Source organism: Amblyomma maculatum, chromosome 1 (assembly GCF_055883805.1).
Source record: "Amblyomma maculatum isolate TAMU_Amacu chromosome 1, ASM5588380v1, whole genome shotgun sequence".
NCBI lineage: Eukaryota > Metazoa > Arthropoda > Arachnida > Ixodida > Ixodidae > Amblyomma > Amblyomma maculatum.
Window position 1 is genome coordinate 374,037,955 of NC_139344.1, and position 21,614 is coordinate 374,059,568.

The following is a 21,614-nucleotide window of genomic DNA, read 5'->3' on the forward strand; positions in this document are numbered from 1 at the left end:
ATTTGCAAAAAATTCATTGCACACTGTGCTTTTGCAGAAGGTTTGGCAAAGTTTAAGCAGTGTGGATTTTTTTTTCATGGAGCATGCATTGTAGAATAGGAAAGGGAGCTTTCAGGATTATGGCCAACAGGTATATCGGGAGAGGAGTTTCACAATATTGGCAGCACTCACTGGCAAGTTGTCAACCAAACTAATAGAGAGTATGTGGAAGTGAGTAGCATGGTAAAAAAGTGGGTTATGAATCCGTGCAGTCAGCATAGTCATGACTGAACAGAAAGAGGAGGCGGCATTTCTCTCACAATCTTTAACTCACTGTTGTGTTGGTCAAGTTATGCTGGACACTCGAAAGTTTGTTGACCAATTCTGGATATGCAGTGGTGTAACAACTGTCAGCCTGTTGTTACTTGTACACAGGAAAAGATTTTGTGAAGGCTAATGTTATAGCATTGGAAAGTAGCGGACACCTACAATGTCCAACCTAGTTTGCAGTAGCATACCAGGTGCATACACTCACACCATACATGGCACCACGGCTTCTTCACTGACAGATTGTCACTAGTTTATGCATGGAAGATGAAGCTTAGTGCAAGATACTGGCATTTTTACATCTGAGAATTTGGGAAGCTAGTGAAGACAATGACATCCAGATCACAACACAACAGACTAGCTGTTTAACATGCGAAATGTTCGAATTCAGGAGTGACAATGGTCTGAGGAACCGGCCAGCAGAACAGATCTGTTTGTGCCAGCTTGGGTTTGAATCCTGCTACTGGTTGTGAAGTTTTTAGCCTAATTTCCTCTGCAAGGTGTGCCAAGATTGACATTTTACGGTGCAACGAACACCTTATGCTATTGTATTAAAAACTTGTGTGGTGGCAAATTGTGTTTGAATGCAACTATTTCTAGCATTCGCTAATGCAGTGCAGCTCTTGCACCTCCGGGCATTGTGTTTTTAACAATAAACTTGGGTAGTGCATTTTCCCTTCTGCTGCTCATATCTTTTTACCTAACTTGCACACAACGATGACCTGCGGTTTTGGCTGCACAGTAAATAAACTGCTTAAAGGAGAAAGAAGGGCAGGCCTAAGTTATGTCACTGTCCACTTGGCGTTGCTGTTAGTTGTAAATATAGCAGTGAGTCTTAGCTGAATAGCTGAACCATTGCTTCAGTTTACTCTAACCCAAAAGCTTCTGCATTCTTTTCTTTTTTTCTGCCAATGTATGGCTGTCATTGTTATTGCGCTTGAAAGCATACATTAGTTTCTTTATTATGTTTTAAACATTTACAACTGCTGTTGCTCATTAGTTGAAAATTGAACATGATGTTCCTAGAATTTGTTAATGTATCGAAAGTTTAATGCAGAAAAATTTAGTTCTGCTGAGCTTTGTCTGCTCCTTGCCCCGGGCAATTGCAAATCGGATCAGTCGCATTTCCAAAGGAGGTTTGGACCCTTTCGATAGAAGAGGACGACTGTGTGTGTGTGGTTCATTTTTTAATAGTGTCAGGCACACACTGTTAGCAAAAAAAAAAAAAAAAAAAATTCTTTTCTAATTGTCAACATCCGTGCATGTTTTGGCTTTGGACCAGGTACATCCAGCACACCATATCGGCCGATCAGATCTGCATGCAAATTAACCCGGGCAACAGCCCAATGCCAAAAAACCCAACTCATGCCACCCTGACGATTCAGAGCCTAAACCAGGAGACCCGAAAGAGGGAGATAAAGCGCTTTCGGTGCAACTACGAGGGCTGCAAGCGTACCTACAGCACGGCGGGAAACCTCAAAACTCATCAAAAAACGCACACTGGTATGTAGCCCTTGTTTCTGCAACCCACACTGTGTCTAGTAGGCTTTTCATTAGTATCAGGCTAGTGTCATTCACATTAAAAAAAGTGTTGATCATTGTTCGGGCTGCTTGTGTTGAAAGAAGAGTGTTCTTCCCTCACAGACATTAGGCCCCTATCATATTAACCATTGATGGGCAATTTATGTCACACTAAAATTTATTTCATCAGCCCTCATGGTGATGCTGCAATGAGCAGTTGGTGAGCCACTTTCATTAGCTGGCGAACCATTTTTTTTTAAACGTGGCATCTCCAAGGATTTTCACAACTGGTGGAATTCTAGTGCTTGTGATTTGTACTGGGAACAAACTTAAAATTTGAATTTTTGTGCTGAAAAACTTTTGCCCTCTCTGCTCCCATCCGAGAATGGTATGAAATGCTTGGGGTTGCTTGCACCACTGACTGGAAAACTTGACAGCGTGCATGTTGTCGCCCCCCCCCCCCCCCCCCCATTCTTTTTCCGTGGCAGGTGAGTACACGTTTGTGTGTACACAAGAGGGCTGCGGCAAGGCCTTCCTCACATCATATAGTCTCAAGATTCACTTCCGGGTGCACACAAATGAGCGGCCCTATGAATGCCACGTGACAGGCTGTGAAAAGACCTTCAACACGCTCTACAGGTGAGGGGTGTGGCCTTTTATCTAAGCATGGAGCGCTCCTAGCTTTCATTCATGACAGACTCGTGCAAATATTATAGGAGAACCATGTCATATTGGAGGGAGAGCCTCTTCACATCTTCATCGAATGCAAAGTCAGCTGATTGACTTCCTCTATTTAGCAAGGCACTCTGTGGCCTTTTCCACGACCCCTGCCACCATCCCCAGGCTCCAAGCAGTGCTTCGTTAAAGGGCCACAAAATTTGAGTCTGTGCACTCCAACATGTGCAGCGGTGGCGTGCAGCGGGTGCAGCGGTGGCGTAGCGGTAGAACATCCGCCTCGCATGCAAGAGGACCGGGGTTCAAATCCTGGTGCCGCGCAATTCTCCACCGGATGAAAAAAAAAAAAAAAAAAAAAATCCGCGTGTCGATGGAATTGCATATACAGGTTTGGGGTGCGACCTGATGCCGACGAACACCTCCGGCAACGCACTCCCTCACCAGAACAGGAGTTGGCCACCCTGGTGCAGTAATTGGCCACAACCTCCTATGATAAGCTCCATAAAACCCCGGCCCTCAGTCACCAGCGGCTGCGGAACAACTGACCACGGCGGCGGTCAGACCTGTGACGCAGCAGGGGGTGCTAAGAAAGCCTGGCTCCGCTGGACAGGCCGCCATTGGAAACTGACCCTGGCAACGTTTAATGCTAGAACCCTAGCTAGTGAAGCTAGTTTAGCAGTGCTGTTAGAGGAACTAGAGGGCATGAAATGGGATGTCATAGGGCTTAGTGAGGTTAGGAGGCCGAATGAGGCATATACTGTACTGAAGGAAGGGCATGTACTGTGTTATCGAGGTTTACCAGAAAGGCGACAACTAGGAGTAGGTTTCCTTGTCAATAAGTATATAGCGGGTAATATAGATGAATTCTATAGTATTAATGAGAGGGTTGCAGGCATCGTAATTAGGCTTAATAAGCAGTATAAACTGAAGGTTGTACAGGCCTATGCACCTACATGTAGTTATGATGACCAGGCAGTTGAAAGCTTCTATGAAGATGTAGAATCGGCAATGCGAAAAGTAAAGACGCAGTATACTGTACTAATGGGCGACTTCAATGCCAAGGTAGGGACAAAACAGGCAGGAGGCAAGGCAGTAGGTGACTATGGCATTGGTTCTAGGAATAGCAGGGGGGAGTTACTAGTTGAGTTTGCAGAGCGCAATAACTTACGAATCATGAATACCTTCTTCAGCAAACGGAAGAATCGAAAATGGACATGGAAAAGTCCTAACGGAGAGACTAAAAATGAAATCGACTTCATAATGTGTTCAACCCCCGCCATTGTGCAGGATGTAGAGGTAATCGGGAAAGTTCGATGTAGTGACCACAGGATGGTGAGGTCCCGAATTAGCCTAAATCTGAAGAAGGAATGCAATAGATTAGTAAGAAAGAAACCCATCAACGAATTAGCGGTGAGGGGGGGGGGCAGAAGAGTTCAGGATCTCGCTACAGAATAGGTATTCAGCTCTAACTGAGGATGGCGACATTACCCTAGAGGCAAGGAATAATAATTTCAGAGATATCATTACTGAGTGCGTGGTAGAAGTAGGCGGTAGGATAGTTAGAGAGGATACCGGTAAGCTGTCTAAGGAGACGAAAGATTTGATTAAGAAACGGCAGAGTATGAAAGCTTCCAATCCAACAGACCAGATCGAATTGGCCGAGATATCAAAGCTAATCAATAAGCGCAAGGTGGCCGATATAAGGAAGTATAACATGGAGAAAATTGAGCATGCAGTAAAGAACGGGGGAAGCCTTAAAGCGGTAAAGAAGAAATTGGGCATAGGCAAAAACCAGATTTATGCGATAAGGGACAAGGCGGGCAACGTCATCACTAATATGGAAAAGATAGTCAAAGTAGCCGAGGAGTTCTATACAGATCTCTACAGTAGCCAAAGTAGTCAGGATTGTAATGAGATTGGCGATAGGGAAAAACAGTCAGACGTTCCACCAGTGACGAAGGACGAGGTCAAGAAAGCACTAGAAACTATGAAAAGGGGGAAATCAGCTGGAGAGGATCGGATAACTACAGATTTGCTGAAGGACGGGGGGGATATCGTGCTAGAAAAACTGGCCACCCTGTATACGCAGTGCCTGGTGTCATCGACGGTACCGGAAGCATGGAAGAATGCAAACATTATCCTCATTCACAAGAAAGGGGACTCTAAGGACCTTAAAAATTACAGACCAATCAGCTTACTGTCTGTTACGTATAAGGTATTTACTAAGGTAATCGCTAATAGAATCAGGACAACCTTAGACTGCAATCAAGCAAAGGATCAAGCAGGGTTTCGGAAACGGTACTCTACTATCGATCATATCCATGCCATCAATCAGGTGATAGAAAAATGCTCGGAATATAATCAGCCCTTATACATAGCATTCATTGATTACGAAAAAGCATTTGACTCAGTTGAAACCTCGGCGGTGATGCAGGCATTGCGAAATCAGGGGGTAGACGAGCCGTACGTGAAAGTGCTGGAAGATATATATAGTGGCTGCACAGCAACCATAGTTCTGCATAAAGAAAGTAACAAAATTCCCATAAAGAAAGGTGTTAAGCAAGGAGACACAATCTCTCCAGTACTATTCACAGCTTGTTTAGAGGGAGTATTCAGAGACTTGGAATGGGAGCAGTTAGGGATAAGGGTAGATGGAGAATACCTCAGTAATCTGCGATTTGCTGATGACATTGCCTTGCTAAGCAACTCGGGAAATGAACTGCAAATAATGATTGATGACCTAGACAGGAAAAGTAGAAAGGTAGGCTTGAAAATCAATATGCAGAAGACTAAGGTAATGTTCAACAGCCTCGGGAAGGAACAGGAGTTTACATTAGGTAGCGAAATACTGGAAGTAGTAGGCGAATATAACTACTTAGGACAGGTAGTAACCGCAGATCCGGACCATGAAAAGGAAATAACAAGAATAAGATTGGGATGGAGCGCATTTGGCAAGCACTCGCAGATTATGACTAGCAGCTTACCGGTATCGCTCAAGAGGAAAGTATACAACAGTTGCATCTTGCCTGTACTCACCTATGGGGCTGAAACGTGGAGGCTAACCAAGAGAGTTCTACTTAAGTTGAGGACAACCCAGAGGGCTATGGAACGAAAAATGGTAGGGGTAACATTAAGAGATAGACAGCGTGCAGAGTGGGTCAGAGAAATAACGCAAGTTAACGACATTCTAGTGGAAATAAAGAAGAAGAAATGGACATGGGCAGGACATGTAGTGCGAAGAGAGGATAACCGATGGTCGCTGAGGGTAACAAACTGGATTCCAAGGGAAGGAAAGCGTAGCAGGGGGCGGCAGAAAGTTAGGTGGGCGGATGAGATTAAGAAGTTCGCAGGGGTCAAGTGGATGCAGCTAGCACGGAACCGGGTTAAGTGGAGAGATATGGGAGAGGCCTTCGCCCTGCAGTGGGTATAATCAGGCTGATGATGATGATGATGATGATGACTCCAACATAGTTATGGTGTTATCATCAGTGGTGCCGCGGATGTTTAGATTGTGTTTAGTACAGGTCTATGTCATTTACTCAAGACATCTAACTTATTCTACACTTAAGCGATGTCGGCAGCTGTGGAGCTTCATGCTGAGACGTGTCATAACATGGCCTGGATAAGAGTCATTTCATGATTGCGTCTGGTGCCATCTCTTACTCATCCTGTAGAGTGCAATGCCATTAGTGCACAACATTTAATTTCTTCCTTTACTTGTATACAGGCTGTTCTATTAGATCAGCCTTGGATGGTGGTGATGCAGTTTATGCTTTGCTTGGAAATGCAAAACATGAAGGAAGAGTCATCCCCAAATTTTTTAAATAACTTGGAAGGTTTTAAACAAAGTAGAGCTATTTAAGTGATAAGACAAGATTTTGTGTGACTTAGATAATTATTTTTAGATCAAGCTAATTAGACTTTCTCAAGTTGAGTTTATAGTTCCTCTGTTCCGACTCTGCAACAGTACTGTTTTGAAGAAACTTGATTGGAGCTGCAATTATCTCATGATAATTTTTTCATGCTCATCATTGAAAAAAAAAAAAAATGAAATGCATTATCCTGTATAGCTTTGTGATACTAGTGATACAGCAGTCACCTTTCTTTTTTCTTTATTGCTGCATATGATGTAAACCTTGCTTTGCAAAGTGGTGAGACCGCATTCTTTAAGTGCCAGTGAATGAGCTAAGCTTATGGCAGGTTTTTTTTGCTCTACATATATAGAGATAATAGGAAAATGTAAGTGGCATATACTGCTTCACGCATGCCATTTTCACACTGCTGCTATATTTCTACTGCTTCAGTTTGCACCTGAAAGCGAAGGGAACTAGTTTCACCGAACCTTTAGGGACGCTGAACACAACCGAGAGTGGAGGGCCACTTTAAAACAATGTAGTGCCGAGACACTGGTGTCCCGTGCTACGCTTAGGAAGAAAATTGACGAAATGTTGAGCAAGTCCAGCTAGTAAAGTAATTTGCTGCTCCATTCGCAACTGAATCTTATGACAAAGTAATTTTGCATTTTTTTTTCCCCATAACTGTTTTATTTGTGGGTCAACATTCTTTGTTGTTTTGGTGAAGAAAAAAAAAATTAAATGCAGCTCTTCAAGAGTTAGTGCTTTTGCTGATATTGTATATAAGGTCCATTGTGACACGACCTCTTGTGCTCATGTAGGTTTGTTGTTGGCTATAGAAGTAGCTTTTGTAATTTGATTTAGGATCACCAATTCTTGTACCTACCATGTGTAAAAGATTGAAACACATGGTAGCGAGCTCAGAACTTTTCCCGATTTAGGTGCCGGGCCTAGCAGGAGGCATGATGGTATCACTTGTGATTTACGCGAATATGGTGATGCAGGCTGAAAGCTCACCAGAGGATCCACACGGGAGAGACGTTCAACTGCGTCCAGGAAGGTTGCGTCAAGATCTTCACCACCCTGAGTGACCTCAAGAAGCACACTCGCACTCATACCGGTGAAAAGCCCTACAGGTTCGCTTTTGGCTGTGCACTTTGATCGGGCGAAGTCAGGCATAGTTTGCATTTTGACCTTCCAGAGTCTCTCTGGGACGTTAAACCCTGTAAAATAAACTTACCCTGCCACAGGTCAGTGGTAAAGAATAATTGCTAGTCGCCCTCAGTAATTTTTTGAGCTTGGCCTTGTGGAAGTGCATCAGTGATAGAACTATTTACTGCATTTCGAATGCAACTCTGTGCTTGGCAAGGTTATTTTTATCATTTTTTTTTTCCAGATGTGATACAGACGGGTGCGGAAAGTCATTTGCTGCTAGTCATCACCTGAAAACCCACATTAGAACGCACACGGGTAAACTTGCCACATGCACTCTTTTCCTGCATGCCTCTGTAAAATGGTTTGCTTGCAAGCTTTTAGAACAAAATATAAAAACAAAATGAAAGTAATTTTTATTGTGAGAAGAAAAATACAGCTTACATCCTGGTTGATCGACTGTGGCTTATCTGCCTGCATGTCTCACTTGGAGAACATGCATTCATTTTGTTAATCACAGGCATTTCTTAGTTGTTGCTTTTGTTATCCAGGCTGTTATTTGTGTGGCAAGAATTAAAGAAACAGCTGCTGTTTTCTGCAAATGTAGCTCTGGGAAGACGAATGGATCCTCATCTATGCAGCCTTTAGTGGCGCTGGATTCTTTTATGTCTGCTCTTCGTCTGTGCGCATGGCCGATGGTTGCTCTTTGAATGTCTCAGCCTGCGTTTCCGAAGCCTAGTGGTATTCGGACGACGGCATTTTTTCATTTGCATGACACTTCTTGACAGGATTCACTCAAACCGCAGGCTCTCTGTAGCTATGGTATGAATGAGACAGTGATGTGTGATGAGAAAAAAAAAATGTTTTGTAGCCAGGCAGTGGCACAAGTCTCCATTTTGCTTTTTTTTTGCTGGGACTGCATTTACAACAAAGTGCGCTTTCTTTTTAGCCATGTATTTTTAATGCTATTGGAGCAGACCGATAGCTCTTCTATACTTGAGCATCCGGCAAAGGGACCGAGTGAAATCTCCTAAAATTTTCAGCGGAAAGCCTGATCGGTCCAGGACTGATTCCTGCCACTCAAAAATATCCGGTGACGTCTATCGGCCGATAGCACGCAAGTAGGATGTTGCATTTGACCTCACACTGGGATTTAAAGGGGCAGAGCTTCATTCGAGCAACCTGCGCATTTTGCCTGAAGGGTACTGGAAAATCTGTGAGGTGTGAGTGCAAGGTTTTTTAGAACTGCAGTTTAGAACTGCAAGTATGCACAACAGACGACTTTTGTTGTGCTCAGTTTGCTCACTCTTGGGTGCTGAAAGCCCGAGTTAGACCGAGCCATAAAAGAGAAATGAGTATGGATTGCCAATTGGACGCTTGTATTCATTCTACAGGAGAGAAGCCGTACCTCTGCACGCAGGATGGCTGCCAGAAGACGTTCACAACCCAGTACAGCCTCAAGACGCATGTGGCGAGGCACGACCGGCCGCATGGCGAAGAGGTTAGCTACATTGTCTCCTGCAGCTGTGTATACAGGAGATGCAGCTTTCGTGCTTCCGCAACATTTTTCTTGTTATGCTTCACGGATGTCGAACACTGGACTGTAGTCAGCTAGAATAGAAAGTGCAGCAAACGGGAGGGACTTCTCATGGGGCGCTTGTCGTCGCAAAGCGGCAGCGCTGCTGTTGCCCACTCTGGAAAGCGCTAACTACATATCCGAGTTTGCGTGCAAACATAATTGGTGATATTGTGTCAGTGAACATCTCTTTCTGGCTGCAAATTCAGTGCTGGAACAGTGTTTTGAGTGCAAAAATGCAACCGTTCAAATGCCGTTGTAATGCACATGATTTCTTGCAATGCTGTGATTGCATTTTTTTGGAAATTGGGCCGAAACAGACAACATTCTGGTGGGTATGCATAGATGCTCATTCAGCACTATTCTATTTCAGTGCAACCAAGTCATGGTGTTCTTGCTTTTTGTGTGTGTGTGTTCAACTTTTAGACAGTGCAAGAACTGTAGTCACTTGTAGCTTCATTCTGTAGTTCTTTCGAAGCTTCCTTTGATGAAGTGTACCAATCCTCTGCGAAAGAAGGTATGCTTTGCATTGCACCATTTTACTACGGCTGCAGGCCTTCCCACTGCTTTTTGGGAGGCTCGTGGCTGTAATATTTTGTGACAAAATTTTATCGCAAAAAGTTGGTTTTTATGAAAAGGTTACAGTGTACGCTTATGTCTCAAAATAGTTGACTAGTGTCACTCGCTCTCCACACTTCATTTGCTCTTGGATAAAAGTTAGGTTTTAATGGATATTTTAAACCGTGCACAGCATCTAGCTTTGCAAATATTAAAACACAAGTTGATTAATAGGGTAGTGATGACAAATTGAAGTTTGCTTGTGGCTCTGTCTGACAAAAAGGCTGCTGCTTACTCTTAAACTGGGGGTGAAAAGGCCAAAAAATGAAATGCAGGATCTCTGCCAACCAAGCTTCCCATTTTTAGCGTGGCTAAGCTTTCTGCCTGTGGCGCACCCTCATTGGCTGCCTGGTGCACCTGCATGCATGCCGTTTTCCGACTGAGTCACATTGTTGGTTGCCGCAGGGCCAGGTGGTGACGTTCCACTTGGACGGCCTGGATGTAGACCCGGATGAGCCACTTGAGGCGGCGTTGGATTGCGAGGCTGATGACGGCACCGCCCACCTGCTACTCAACACTATGGTGGGTACGGCAGCAACGGAACCTGCAGCAGCTCCGCCGGGCACCACTTTGGTCAGCGTGCCTATCCAGGCAGTGGATGTCAACAATGCTGCCCTCCGAGGTACATTTCATGACTGTTTCTTAGGTGGATAAGACAAAGCTTTTTTATGGATAAATAAAGCTTTCTTAGGTGATATTGCAAAAGAAAGTAGAAAGGCACTTCCTTGATGTAGATGCAGAAAGTCTTATGGAAAGGATTTAAGTATCGCTGCTGCTGAGAGACCCCTCAATGTCAAGCCCCGCCGTAATGGCGCAGCAGTTAGGACGCTCGACTGGTGTACCTAAAGGTGCGGGGTCGAATCCCGGCCACGGCAGCCAGTTTTCAATGGAAGCCAAAAGCAAAGCGCCCAGGTGGTTGAAATTTCCCGAGCCCTTTACTGCAACGTCTCCCATAGCCTGACTTGCTTTGGGATGTTAAGCCCCATAAACCAAACCAAACGTCATTGTCGAGTGGCCCACTTGCTGCAATGGTTTATTGGCTGTGGTGTTCTGCTGCTGATCATAAAGACACAGGATTGTGGCCCAGCTGTGGGGAGAACATCTCAATGGAGAAGAAATGAAAACATGACTGTGTGCTGTGTGATGTCAACATGTGCCAAGGCCCAGTCAGGCTGATTTGTCTTGCTTTCCTCTTTGTTGTAAAAGGAGTAAACACAAAATGAAAATGCCAGATGGTTGAAATTCCTGGGGCCTTCGTCTACAGCATTTCTCATAGGATACATTCAGTTTGGGATGCTGAAATTGAATTGGAGTAAATTTTTTTTTAATGCGAGAGCCTTATCAGTTTCTTTGTGAGATGACATGCTTGCCCGGATACTTTTGCCAGGCACACATTTTGTATAAAACGTCGGTAATTGCAGCGGTTCGCATGGTCTCTCTGCTTTTCCACAGCATTGTACATGTGATAACACATCGATAGAGTAATCTGGATGGCTTTCGGCCGGTCTTTGCTGTCCTGAGCCGCCAGCTGTTGTGTAGTGTTGGAACGCAGCAACACAAGAAGTGGAGATGCGCCGCGGACATCACGCCACCTGAGGTCTCCAACGGCTCCGGCTCGACTTAGCGAGCAAGCACTCTGGAAGCATTGTCTTGCTCCCCTCCTCACAAAAAAGAAAGTGCTCAGATTCGCATACAAAATTTTGTCCCCAAATTTGTCTGTGACATTATGGGGTGTGCGGCAGTTTGCCCAACATTTTTGGTATCGTACGGTTTCTCATTGCATTTAGCATGGATCTGCTATTCAAGTTGAAGGCCAGCTCGCGACAGGGATATGATCCAACGACAAATGCATATTCAATTGTATGTCTGCAAATGGAGGCTCCCAGAAGCCACATTAAAACATGCCAGTATACATCCAGTACACAAATGCACATCATACACCAAATAAAATACCAGCAGAAAGAACTTTGTTACATGTCGAAAATCTCACTCAAAAACACTTCACTCGTGAGACTGCAAGGCTTTTGCATTCCTCGTAAGCAGGTCTAAGTGTCTCTACTGAACATTGTTTCTTTTTTTTTTTTTCCTTTTTAAACTGAAAAGCCCAGCCTCTTGACCATACTATCTCCAGTGGGCCACGATCAATGTAAACTTTTGCCTTCTACTCTTCTGTACTGAGAGGGGACGATTTTTTTTCCCCTGGGTGGCCAACTTACAAAGTGTAACAGATATTGCCTTACTTTGCAATTATTTGGGCTTTGTACTGGTCATATTTTGGCATATTGGTGCATTGCGACTGCTGCTTTGAATGATATCTTGTATGGCTTTAGCTGCTATTACTTGGTATTGTATGATCCCACAATGAGCTTGGCTACCACGCTGCCTTTTTATTGTGCGATATTGGAGGAGAAGGCAGGGGGTATTTATTTAAAATGCTATGAGCACTATTATCAGAGACCTAGCACGAGAAGCAGTAGCATCAGGAGTGCCGTGAAGGTGAAAATTGTAGGCGTCAGCGGCCTTGGTATCTGTGGGAAGACTCCACCTTTCCACTTGCCAGTATTTGTAGGTGGAGTGATGGAAATCCCCCTCTTGATTTATTGGAGATAGCGAGAGGCTAGACTAAGGCTGACTCGGCAGGAATGAATCGAAGAAGTGATTAGAATAAGAGCAGAGTCTGAACTGCAATATTATATATAGTGTGCATATAGTACAATAAGGAAAGAAGCCAGCAGTTGGCGAGGCCAAGGCAAGCGTTTTTTTACTTTTGCTATTGATCTGAATTAGTACTGTATGATGGGAACCGAACCCACCACCACTTTGTATACAATTATTTTCCTTCATGTATATTTACGAGACCCCCATCCCCCATTTCCCCTTTAGCTTCTGCTTAGTAGTGTATGCAATATATATATATATATATATATATATATATATATATATATATATATAGGTGGGTAGGGTTTATATCTATTCCGGGTGGTCTTGCATACAGTGTGATAGATTATGACTTCATAGTAACGAATATGTGCAACTTGAAACTGAAACTAAAACTGATGTTCTAGTGCATCTAATTTGCATTTGCCTAACAATGCTAAATTGTGCATCAATATTTTTTTCTTTCCTTTTCTATGCAGCCTATGCTATGATACCACTAGACATAGTGAGTGGCGGGCCCGGGCAGGGCGATGCATCAGCCAAGGTTGCTCAAGTGTTACTGCCTCGGACGCTCACTGTTGATGTGGCGACTCAAGTCACAGAACAGCAACCGACGGCCGGAGCAGTCGCCAACCTGGTGTCGGACATAGCTGGTGCAGTGCCGACGGGAGTATCTCCAGCTGTATCTTCAGCTGTGTCACCGGTAGCGCCGACAGTGATGTCTGTTGACAGCGTGGATATCTTGGGCATGTCGACGACACAGGCGGACATATGCAACTGTCCCGACAAGCATGAGTGCGAAAAGGGGAACTGCAGGAATTGTTCCGGTGAACTAGACAAGATCTGTTGTTCCTCAGACGGCCTCGCCATTGTGCAGGACGAAAGCAGTGCGGTGGTCGTATCGAGTGCGACTGTGGGCACTTTGACAGAACGCGCTGGCCATCGGGCCTGCTGTTTATAACGTTGGCTGTTGCACCTGGGCTCCCAGGATTGGAGGGCAAAAGTATTCCGAGCTGGGATCTACATTTGTTGGCCTTCACCTTGCCTTGCAAGGTAAACTGTACGGCATTATTTCGGCTTGGTATCGTCCACCGGCTGCATTGCTCAGCGGTGATTGCTTCAAAGTAGGGTAAGCATGATTGGGACTTCAGTGCCTGATGATAGCATTGTTTGTTGCGTTTCAAGTGATTGCGTCCTGCTTGGTTTCGGCGCTTTGATTTAAGATGTCAAACAGTGTGTGCAGCTGCCTTATTCGCTAGCGATGGGATGGCTGATGTGAGGCTCTTTTTCCTAGTGACTGCGTGCTTCATTGATGCAGTTGTGTGTAGACAGAAATTCCTTGGAAGTGGGAACTGATGAAAAAACCACAAATTGAATAGTTAGGCGGCTATTAATGTTTACGAAGCTCCATTCAACTGCTTTTGAACACCTGTTTTGTACCGACAGTCATACTTGAAAATAGTTGCAATGACTTACTTAAAGGAAACTGGTTGTGTGTCTACAAGTACGGCTGAAAGCAAACTTTGTTTTGTGCTTTGGTAGGCTTTTGTTGTCCTCGTAGGTTGACAGCTTTTGTCATTGGTTCTAAACCAGCTGTCGTGATCGTGTGGGTGCCAAGGACACTCGAGTGATTTTGGACACATGGTTCATTATTAGTGAGAGTAGTAGTCGGTTAGCTTTGCCACCGTGTTTTTCCACACTGAACAGTAACTGCATGTGGCTTTAAATAATAGTAGCAACGATAATAGAATGCAGTGGGCATTCTGGTTGTTCACCATGTGTTCAGTATAGGTAGTTAAATTTTTTAACTACCCTACAACACTTTGCACTGATTTAGTATCAATTAGAAAACTTTGTACATTTATCCTGGCACATTTTTGTGCCAGGCTATTTGGGCGCTATGCTTTTCTTTCCCTTCTCTAGAACTTCGAAGAGACTATGAGCATTGCGAGATAATGATGGTCATTCACCATTGCCAGATGGTTGGACACATGAAAGCTACATATCTGTTGTGCTTCTTGATTTAACATGGTGTGCTTATCGATTGCGGTTTCTTTTTCTACTAACTGCTATCCATAGGGTAAGAGTACTGCGACACAATTACGAGGTGCTGTTAAGTGGATGGCTATTGTGTTTGGTGCCTTCATTGCTCACGGCCTTACGAGTGCATCCATGTCCTATCTTCGTGCGTGACTTTATCGTCTTTGTTAGAGTTGTTTATTAGCACTAGGAGGATAAGAGTTTGAGGCTACTTTTTAAATAAATTGATAGACACCTCTGCACCTAAATCAATTGTGACGCAAGGTTACACTGGGGGGAAAAAAAATAATAATAAAACGTTTCACTGCCAAAAGAGTTAGCTGGTAATTATATATACACTCAATAATGCTTTACATGGAGTAGGCATTTTAGAACGGTAGCAGACTTGTTTTAGGTTCGTTTTGTTTCGATGACACTATGCATATGCAGTAGTAGTAAAAGCAGAGATGCAGTTTTACTGGAACGCAGCGGCACTTGACAATGACTGAATGACTGTCGATATCCAATGAAAGCGCACCTTTTGCTCAGGTCAGCTGAGCCAAGGTGCCCGAGTAGTGTACAGCAGTGGTATGTAGATTAAACATTGAGTGATAGTGGACGGTATCCTTATTGGTTTGCTGGTTCAGGCTCTCATAGAGCTCGATTGCAGGCGACTAAATGCATGTGCTGAAAGATCCTGCTTTTCTCTCTTTTTTATATGGTAGTGTTGTTTGGCAGATAGCAGTGAAAAATAATGACTTAAACGTAGCATTTCACAAATTGAGCTTCTGGAGCGTCATATATTTTGTTGTTCCTTCTGTCTTTGTTATTTTAGGTATATTTTAATTTTTTGCACGGGGAAGCACGAAGCAATGCCCAAAATCGGAAGAGCGTTGGAGCATGTGGTTATGGTCCAAGGTATTGCAAGCACACAGGCCACGTGTGGAAGTAGGGCTTTGCGGCAACGTGATGAGTTACGTTCTTGAGCGTGAAGAAGGCGATCGTGATCAGCTGGTGTTATCTCTCAGCATGTGATAAGTTCGTGCTACTTCAAAGCGCAAAATATGTCTGAAATAGCCTGTTATGGCCTTGCCCAAGTGGACGGCTCATATCATCTATGGATAGCCCAAAGACATTAACGTAAGAATGTTCCTAAATCTTGTTTCATTTCAGTATAGGAGCCAGTAGCAGTTCCTGCTACCTACATGCATGGCCTTGCCCGTCTCTAAGGTGTACTGCGTTACCGTACTTTGACAAAAATGACTGAAAGCCGCCTTGCTCTGTTGTTCAATATTGCTGAATGTCCAAATCTTATCATTGTTCAGTACCTTCTCTTACATGGCACAAAATTGAAACCTTTGGTCAGTTTTGGATGTCTGTCTTGAGAGGTTGATCAGGTACCAGAATCTGAAACAATATTACTGTGCATTTCGGTGTGCGTGAGGACGTTCTGCTCGATTCCACCAATGCCAGCAATGCACCCGTGGTGATCCTTGAAGCATGCTTTGTCGTGCTTGATAAAACTGCTGATGCAATATGTACATAAAAGGTGCGCCATGCAAGAGCACAGCACCTTCTTCACAGATTGCCTTTCTGATGTTGGCACATTGTTAACATTGTTTTAAGTCATAGAGCGCATCGCGGCATACTAAATCTACAGATGATAAAATAAAGCTGGAAACTGTACAGGTTTTAAAAGCCGGCTGTGTCTTGGTGGTTGTGCTCGCAAGAGGCAAACGTGCACATTTTCTTATCCCCGAATAATGTGATAGAGACCTCCGTGGACGGATGCTTATCCTTGCACTCTTACTTCTCCTTAGTGGGAGAATGATTGCGATGTGCAAAAAGGTATCATAGTCTCCAACTGCTCTCAGGCTCACTGCCATATCAGACGATTCTGCGAAAAATTTTGGCTCCCTTGCAGTGGCACCAAAAATGATTGCAGATGAAGGCAAGAGCTTTCCACCATGCTCACCTAAAAGTAAAATGTTTTTGCTCTCGCAGTGAAAAGTTTTGCTAACTGTGGTGTAAGTGCAACTCTTACTGGCCAACATAGCTCGTTTTTTTTCTTGCTGTTAACGTGCAGAGTTGCCGGTTTTTCGGTATAGTTGATTCTCACAATAACAAAGTCAAACAGACCCTATTTAAGTGCCCAGCCTATTCTGCACTCTGGCCGGAGGTGACTGGCTGGAACTGTCGTGCGCCACTGGGCTTACCTATCATAGTTATCGAAGATAACTGGCATTTAATCTGCTGGCATCATCACGGCCAGCATACTTGTGCATCCAACTGTGGTGCTCTTGACGGAATCACTGCTGCCTGCTTGCTTTTACTGCAGCGCATAAGCCTTGAATATATTGTCACATTAGGCGGTGCAACGCATAAGGAAAGAAGAACAACGCATACGCATAAGGAAAGGAGAAGAAGACTCTCGTGAGTTTTTGAGAGAAGACGACGTTCAACAGCGTCGGCTGGTGCCTACAGAGAACGTCCGTTGGAAAGCCTTGTCTTCGGTGTCCGCCCTCTGCTACAAGCTGAACTACCCCGTAACACCATGGTGGAGGTGCTGGGTAGTTACCCCGCGTCATTGCCTATGCCAGCCGACTCCTTTCTGCGGCCGAACAAAATTATTCCATCACTGAACGCAAGTGCTTAGCCCTAGTTTGGGCCATTACAAAGTTCCGCCCTTACTTGTATGGGCGGCCATTCACAGTAGTCACTGACCACCACGCACCGTGTTGGCTTTCTACACTCAAAGACCCTACTGGCCGCCTTGGACGTTGGGCCTTGCGCCTTCAGGAGTACAATTTTTCAGTAGTTTATAAGTCTGGCCAGTTGCATCGAGACGCCGCTTGCCTGTCCCGTCATCCAGTCGACCCGCCAAGCCAACCTGAATGTGACAATGACGCTTGCGTGCTCTCTATTTCTGATTTCTCCAATATTCGCCATGAGCAACGCCAGGACCCTCAGCTTCGCGAAACTATCAATCGCCTCAGCGCCGATCGCGATGACCCTTCCCTTCGTTTGTTTGTGCTCCACGACTGCACCTTATACCGGCACAATATGCGACCTGATGGCCCCCACCTTCTACTAGTAGTCCCTCAGCACCTACGCTCAGCCGTCCTTCAACAGCTTCAAGACGTTCCTACAGCGGGTCATTTAGGCGTCTCTCGCACATACGACAGTGTGCGTCGTCGGTTCTTTTGGCCAGGCCTATATCGCGCAGTCCGCCGTTACGTAGCTGCTTGTGACCACTGTCAACGCCGGAAAAAGCCATCACTTTTACCAGCTGGACTTCTGCAGCCAATCGACATCCCCATAGACCCATTTTCTCGAGTGGGTCTGGATCTTCTAGGGCCTTTTCCACTGTCCGCATCGGGGAACAAATGGATTGCGGTGTTCACTGATTACACCACACGCTACGCGGTCACACGAGCAATACCAACCAGTTGTGCAACTGATGTCGCTGCTTTCCTCCTCAACGACGTTGTACTCGTCCATGGAGCTCCCCGCCAACTGCTCACCGACCGTGGCCGTTGCTTTCTGGCTTGTATAGTCGACGAGATCCTACGGCTGTGCAACGTTCGTCATTCTTTCACGACTGCCTACCATCCACAGACGAACGGGCTTACCGAACGCCTTAACCGGACACTGACTGACATGTTGTTGTCTATGTACGTTTCTGATGACCACCGCGACTGGGACATAACGCTGCCATTTGTGACATTCGCTTACAATTCGTCGCGTCACGACACTACCTGCTACTCCCCCTTCTATCTTTTATACGGCCGTGAACCTCTGCTTCCTTTTGACAGCCTGCTCCCGTCTGTCACCACTGCCAGCTCATATGCTCGTGATGCCATAGCCCGAGCTGATGCTGCCCGCGTTGTTGCTCGCAACCGACTCGCAGCCTCTCAGCACTCCCAGAAACGTCGCTATGATTCCTGTCATCGCAACACCGAGTATTCTTGCGGCTCTCTCGTGCTGCTCTGGACTCCAGCTCGCCGCGTTGGCCTCTCGGAAAAACTTTTGCCCCGGTATACAGGACCCTACCGTATTTTACGACAAGTGACACCAGTGACATACGAAATTGCGCCCTTGCATCCCGTCCGCCATGCCTCTACACCACGCACAGAGACGGTCCATGTTGCGCGCCTAAAACCGTACTACATGGACCCTGGTTTGGACGCTAGTACGCACCGGGACGGTGCTTTTCAGCCGCCGGGGTAGTGTCACATTAGGCGGTGCAACGCATAAGGAAAGAAGAACAACGCATACGCATAAGGAAAGGAGAAGAAGACTCGTGAGTTTTTGAGAGAAGACGACGTTCAACAGCGTCGGCTGGTGCCTACAGAGAACGTCCGTTGGAAAGCCTTGTCTTCGGTGTCCGCCCTCTGCTACAAGCTGAACTACCCCGTAACAATATGTACAGAGTGTCTCTAGTGTAGCTAAATATGGTAACACCAATCAAATATGTAAGCCTGGTTAAAGAATCATTTCTTCCATGGCTTTCATAGGTTTCTATGCCTAGGAAACTGCTCTTGGAGTAATAATACAGGGGATAGAGAAAGTGGTATTTTGATTATTTAGCACTGATGTTGATGTGTGCAACGGCAAAAGTGGATATGTGGCACAGATTCTGTTGCAACCTAGTGTTTTTGTCAACTGACCCACTCGCTGGTCACAAGAGTGTCACTATACTCTGTTTCACCGCACAGCACCAACATAGTGTCATGTAGAACAGACAATCCAGGCTATCTGTTCTTTCATCCTAGTTGCTGTTTGTTCATCGGAAATCACGAAATTTGGATTTCTGCCTTGTCAGTTGCACTGGCTTTGCAAAGCCAGCAGGGTGTTATGTCGAACACATTAAATGCACTGCCTAATTGTCACACTAGGCGACCCCCGGACTTCAAGAAGCACGGCACGCTTGCAACAGTGTTATAGAACGGGGAACACCACAGACCATGGCAACTTTGTTGGCACCTCAACTTGGCAGTACTGGCGTGAAAATTTTGTCACGCCAAAGGCGACAAATCATCCAGAGAAAGGCACCATGTAGCCCACACTGAAGGCAGGTGAAAACCTTTTTTCTGTGCATTTTGTGGACTTCTTGACAGAACCATTTATGCATGATAGTTTCCATTGGCACACCGTTACAGACTACACAGGCGGCACAAACAATCCGCCCAATATTGGTACTAGGTATGTTGTCAACACACCAGACCTATGTTGGACCGAGCATTGACAACACCGAGCCAGTATGGGTCCAATGAATTGTGCTGCCTGGGTACTGCGCAAAACGGCCAGTAAAATTTACTGCACAAAAACAAATATTAGAGATGTCAAGTGCATGTTCTTCGCTGTTTTGTTTGACCTTGACTGTATATGTTAGGCATGGCACTGTTATGAACTGAAAACAGTAGGAAACGACAGGTTCACATGGGTGGGCCAAGATGCAAGGTCATGTCGCGCAACCACATTGCTACACTAACATGCTAATGTGTGGCATTGCGCAGATTGGGAATGACATTGAACACCCTTTTACAAAGCCCATACCACTCTGTCTTGAACTGTTTGAATTGGGTGTTCTGCATTTAGAGATTTTTGAAGGCAAAACAAGAGCACCGTTGACAAATAAATGTCATATATTTGCTTTTCTGGGTGAACATAAACCAGTGTGCAGACAAATCTTTGAAGGTCCAAAACAAAAAACACATTTTTATGACATTTTTCTCAAGGCCTGTACACAAGCCGTTGAACAAGTTTTAACTTTGGAAGTACTCTTGACAAAGGCATGAATAAACTCTTGGGGCTTTTTTGCTTGTATTAGGTAGCTGCACATAATTAGCATTGAGAAAGGCCTTTACTGCTTCAGCAGCCAAGCGAAAAGCTTAGTCAGTTTGAAGACTGTCTCAGTTACAATAGTGTCAATCAGCAAATGGCTGCGAAGGTAAGCTTTGACTAGATTGTGTCTGCAAAAATACAACCTTTCATCTGCTGCAACACACTACAACAAAACAAGACAGCAATAGCACATGCATGTTGGCACTCTTCGTACATACTACAAATGAACAAGCGCTTTCTTGCTGTTGGAATGCAGAGGTAAAACCTTATTATGATGAAGTCGAGAGTTTGTGGAGACTTTTGCTTGAACTGAGGACGTTTGCATGTTTCTAGTTACAAAGCTTTCAACGGGAGCAACGGTTATTTCATTACTACGTTCATTATTGGTTTTGTCTCACCTCATTTCATTATAACAAGGCTTTACTGTGCCGGTAATACATTTGCATCCAAGCCGCACAACCACATTGATACACTAAGCTTCTAGGAAACTGGACAACATACAGAATCTCTATCGGATGGAATGGCTGCTAGCTACAATGAACAACGAAGCAAAACTGTATACGTGCTCATACTACATTGCACACAGCTAGGCTACTTGGTCATCTCTCTAGAATCTGGACCCCGCAGGCTAGCTCTCTGGTAAGAATCTATCACTGTTCTTTATTATCAGTTCATTCATCTCGGAACTATCATTTTTGCAGGCTAGACCATCACCTGAATCAACAGAGCGTACTATATGCATTAAATGCCTTCGAACACAACAGAACACAACTACTCGCGCTTTCTTAATGCTATCTTGGACGCTTAGATATTCTGGACAGCAGAAGTTTTGAGCTTTGCACCGAATATATAGTGTGGGTTGAGCCAGTCTGACAGGGACAGTGCATAATGGTACACATTATTTGCGCGCAGCTGGCCTGTATGTCTAGTATGTGTACTCACAATTTTCTGTGGTAGCGTCACGTAAGACATTTCAAAGTATGCTGTGTGTAGTTATGTTTCAAATACTTCCTGCTACGTACTGCTGTTGTCACAAGTTGTTATAAGCTAATCATGTCCGCAGAGTTGCACAAGGAATCGAAATTGAACTGAAGATTTGAAATTTGAGGGCTGTGCATTTGACTGGCTTAACACCTGGCACCTTGCAATTCAAAGAAACAGTATGTGGTGACGTACATGAGCATCCTGGACACTCGGGAGTGCTGGCATTGAAAACTGAGTTGCTTACTACAGCTGTCGGACACATTGTTGGCTCAACATATAATACCTGTACTTGTTTGCCCACCACAGTCGCTGATCAGCAGAGTACTGTTTGCAATCGATGCTACAGTTCCACTACAGTGTGTCACATTGCACAGTGTAACCCATTAGGGTTTCATGGCATGAAT

General features: G+C 44.8%; 1 protein-coding gene across 2 annotated transcripts in view; it reads left to right on the forward strand.

The window, feature by feature from the left end:
• LOC146208259 (uncharacterized) overlaps positions 1-21,614 on the forward strand; it is a 48,294-nt gene that overhangs the window by 1,588 nt on the left and 25,092 nt on the right. The window contains exons 2-8 of one of the 2 annotated variants that reach the window (XR_014704678.1): positions 1,589-1,809; positions 2,316-2,466; positions 7,361-7,492; positions 7,753-7,826; positions 8,903-9,009; positions 10,108-10,324; positions 12,840-13,489. Coding sequence is in view for 1 of the 2 variants with exons in the window: in XM_084592367.1 (XP_084448493.1) it covers positions 1,589-1,809; positions 2,316-2,466; positions 7,361-7,492; positions 7,753-7,826; positions 8,903-9,009; positions 10,108-10,324; positions 12,840-13,321 (1,384 nt within the window). In the remaining variant the exon portion in view is untranslated. Of the gene's footprint in view, positions 1-1,588; positions 1,810-2,315; positions 2,467-7,360; positions 7,493-7,752; positions 7,827-8,902; positions 9,010-10,107; positions 10,325-12,839; positions 17,270-21,614 lie in introns of those variants that run through there. The other variant, XM_084592367.1, reaches the window with a different exon arrangement.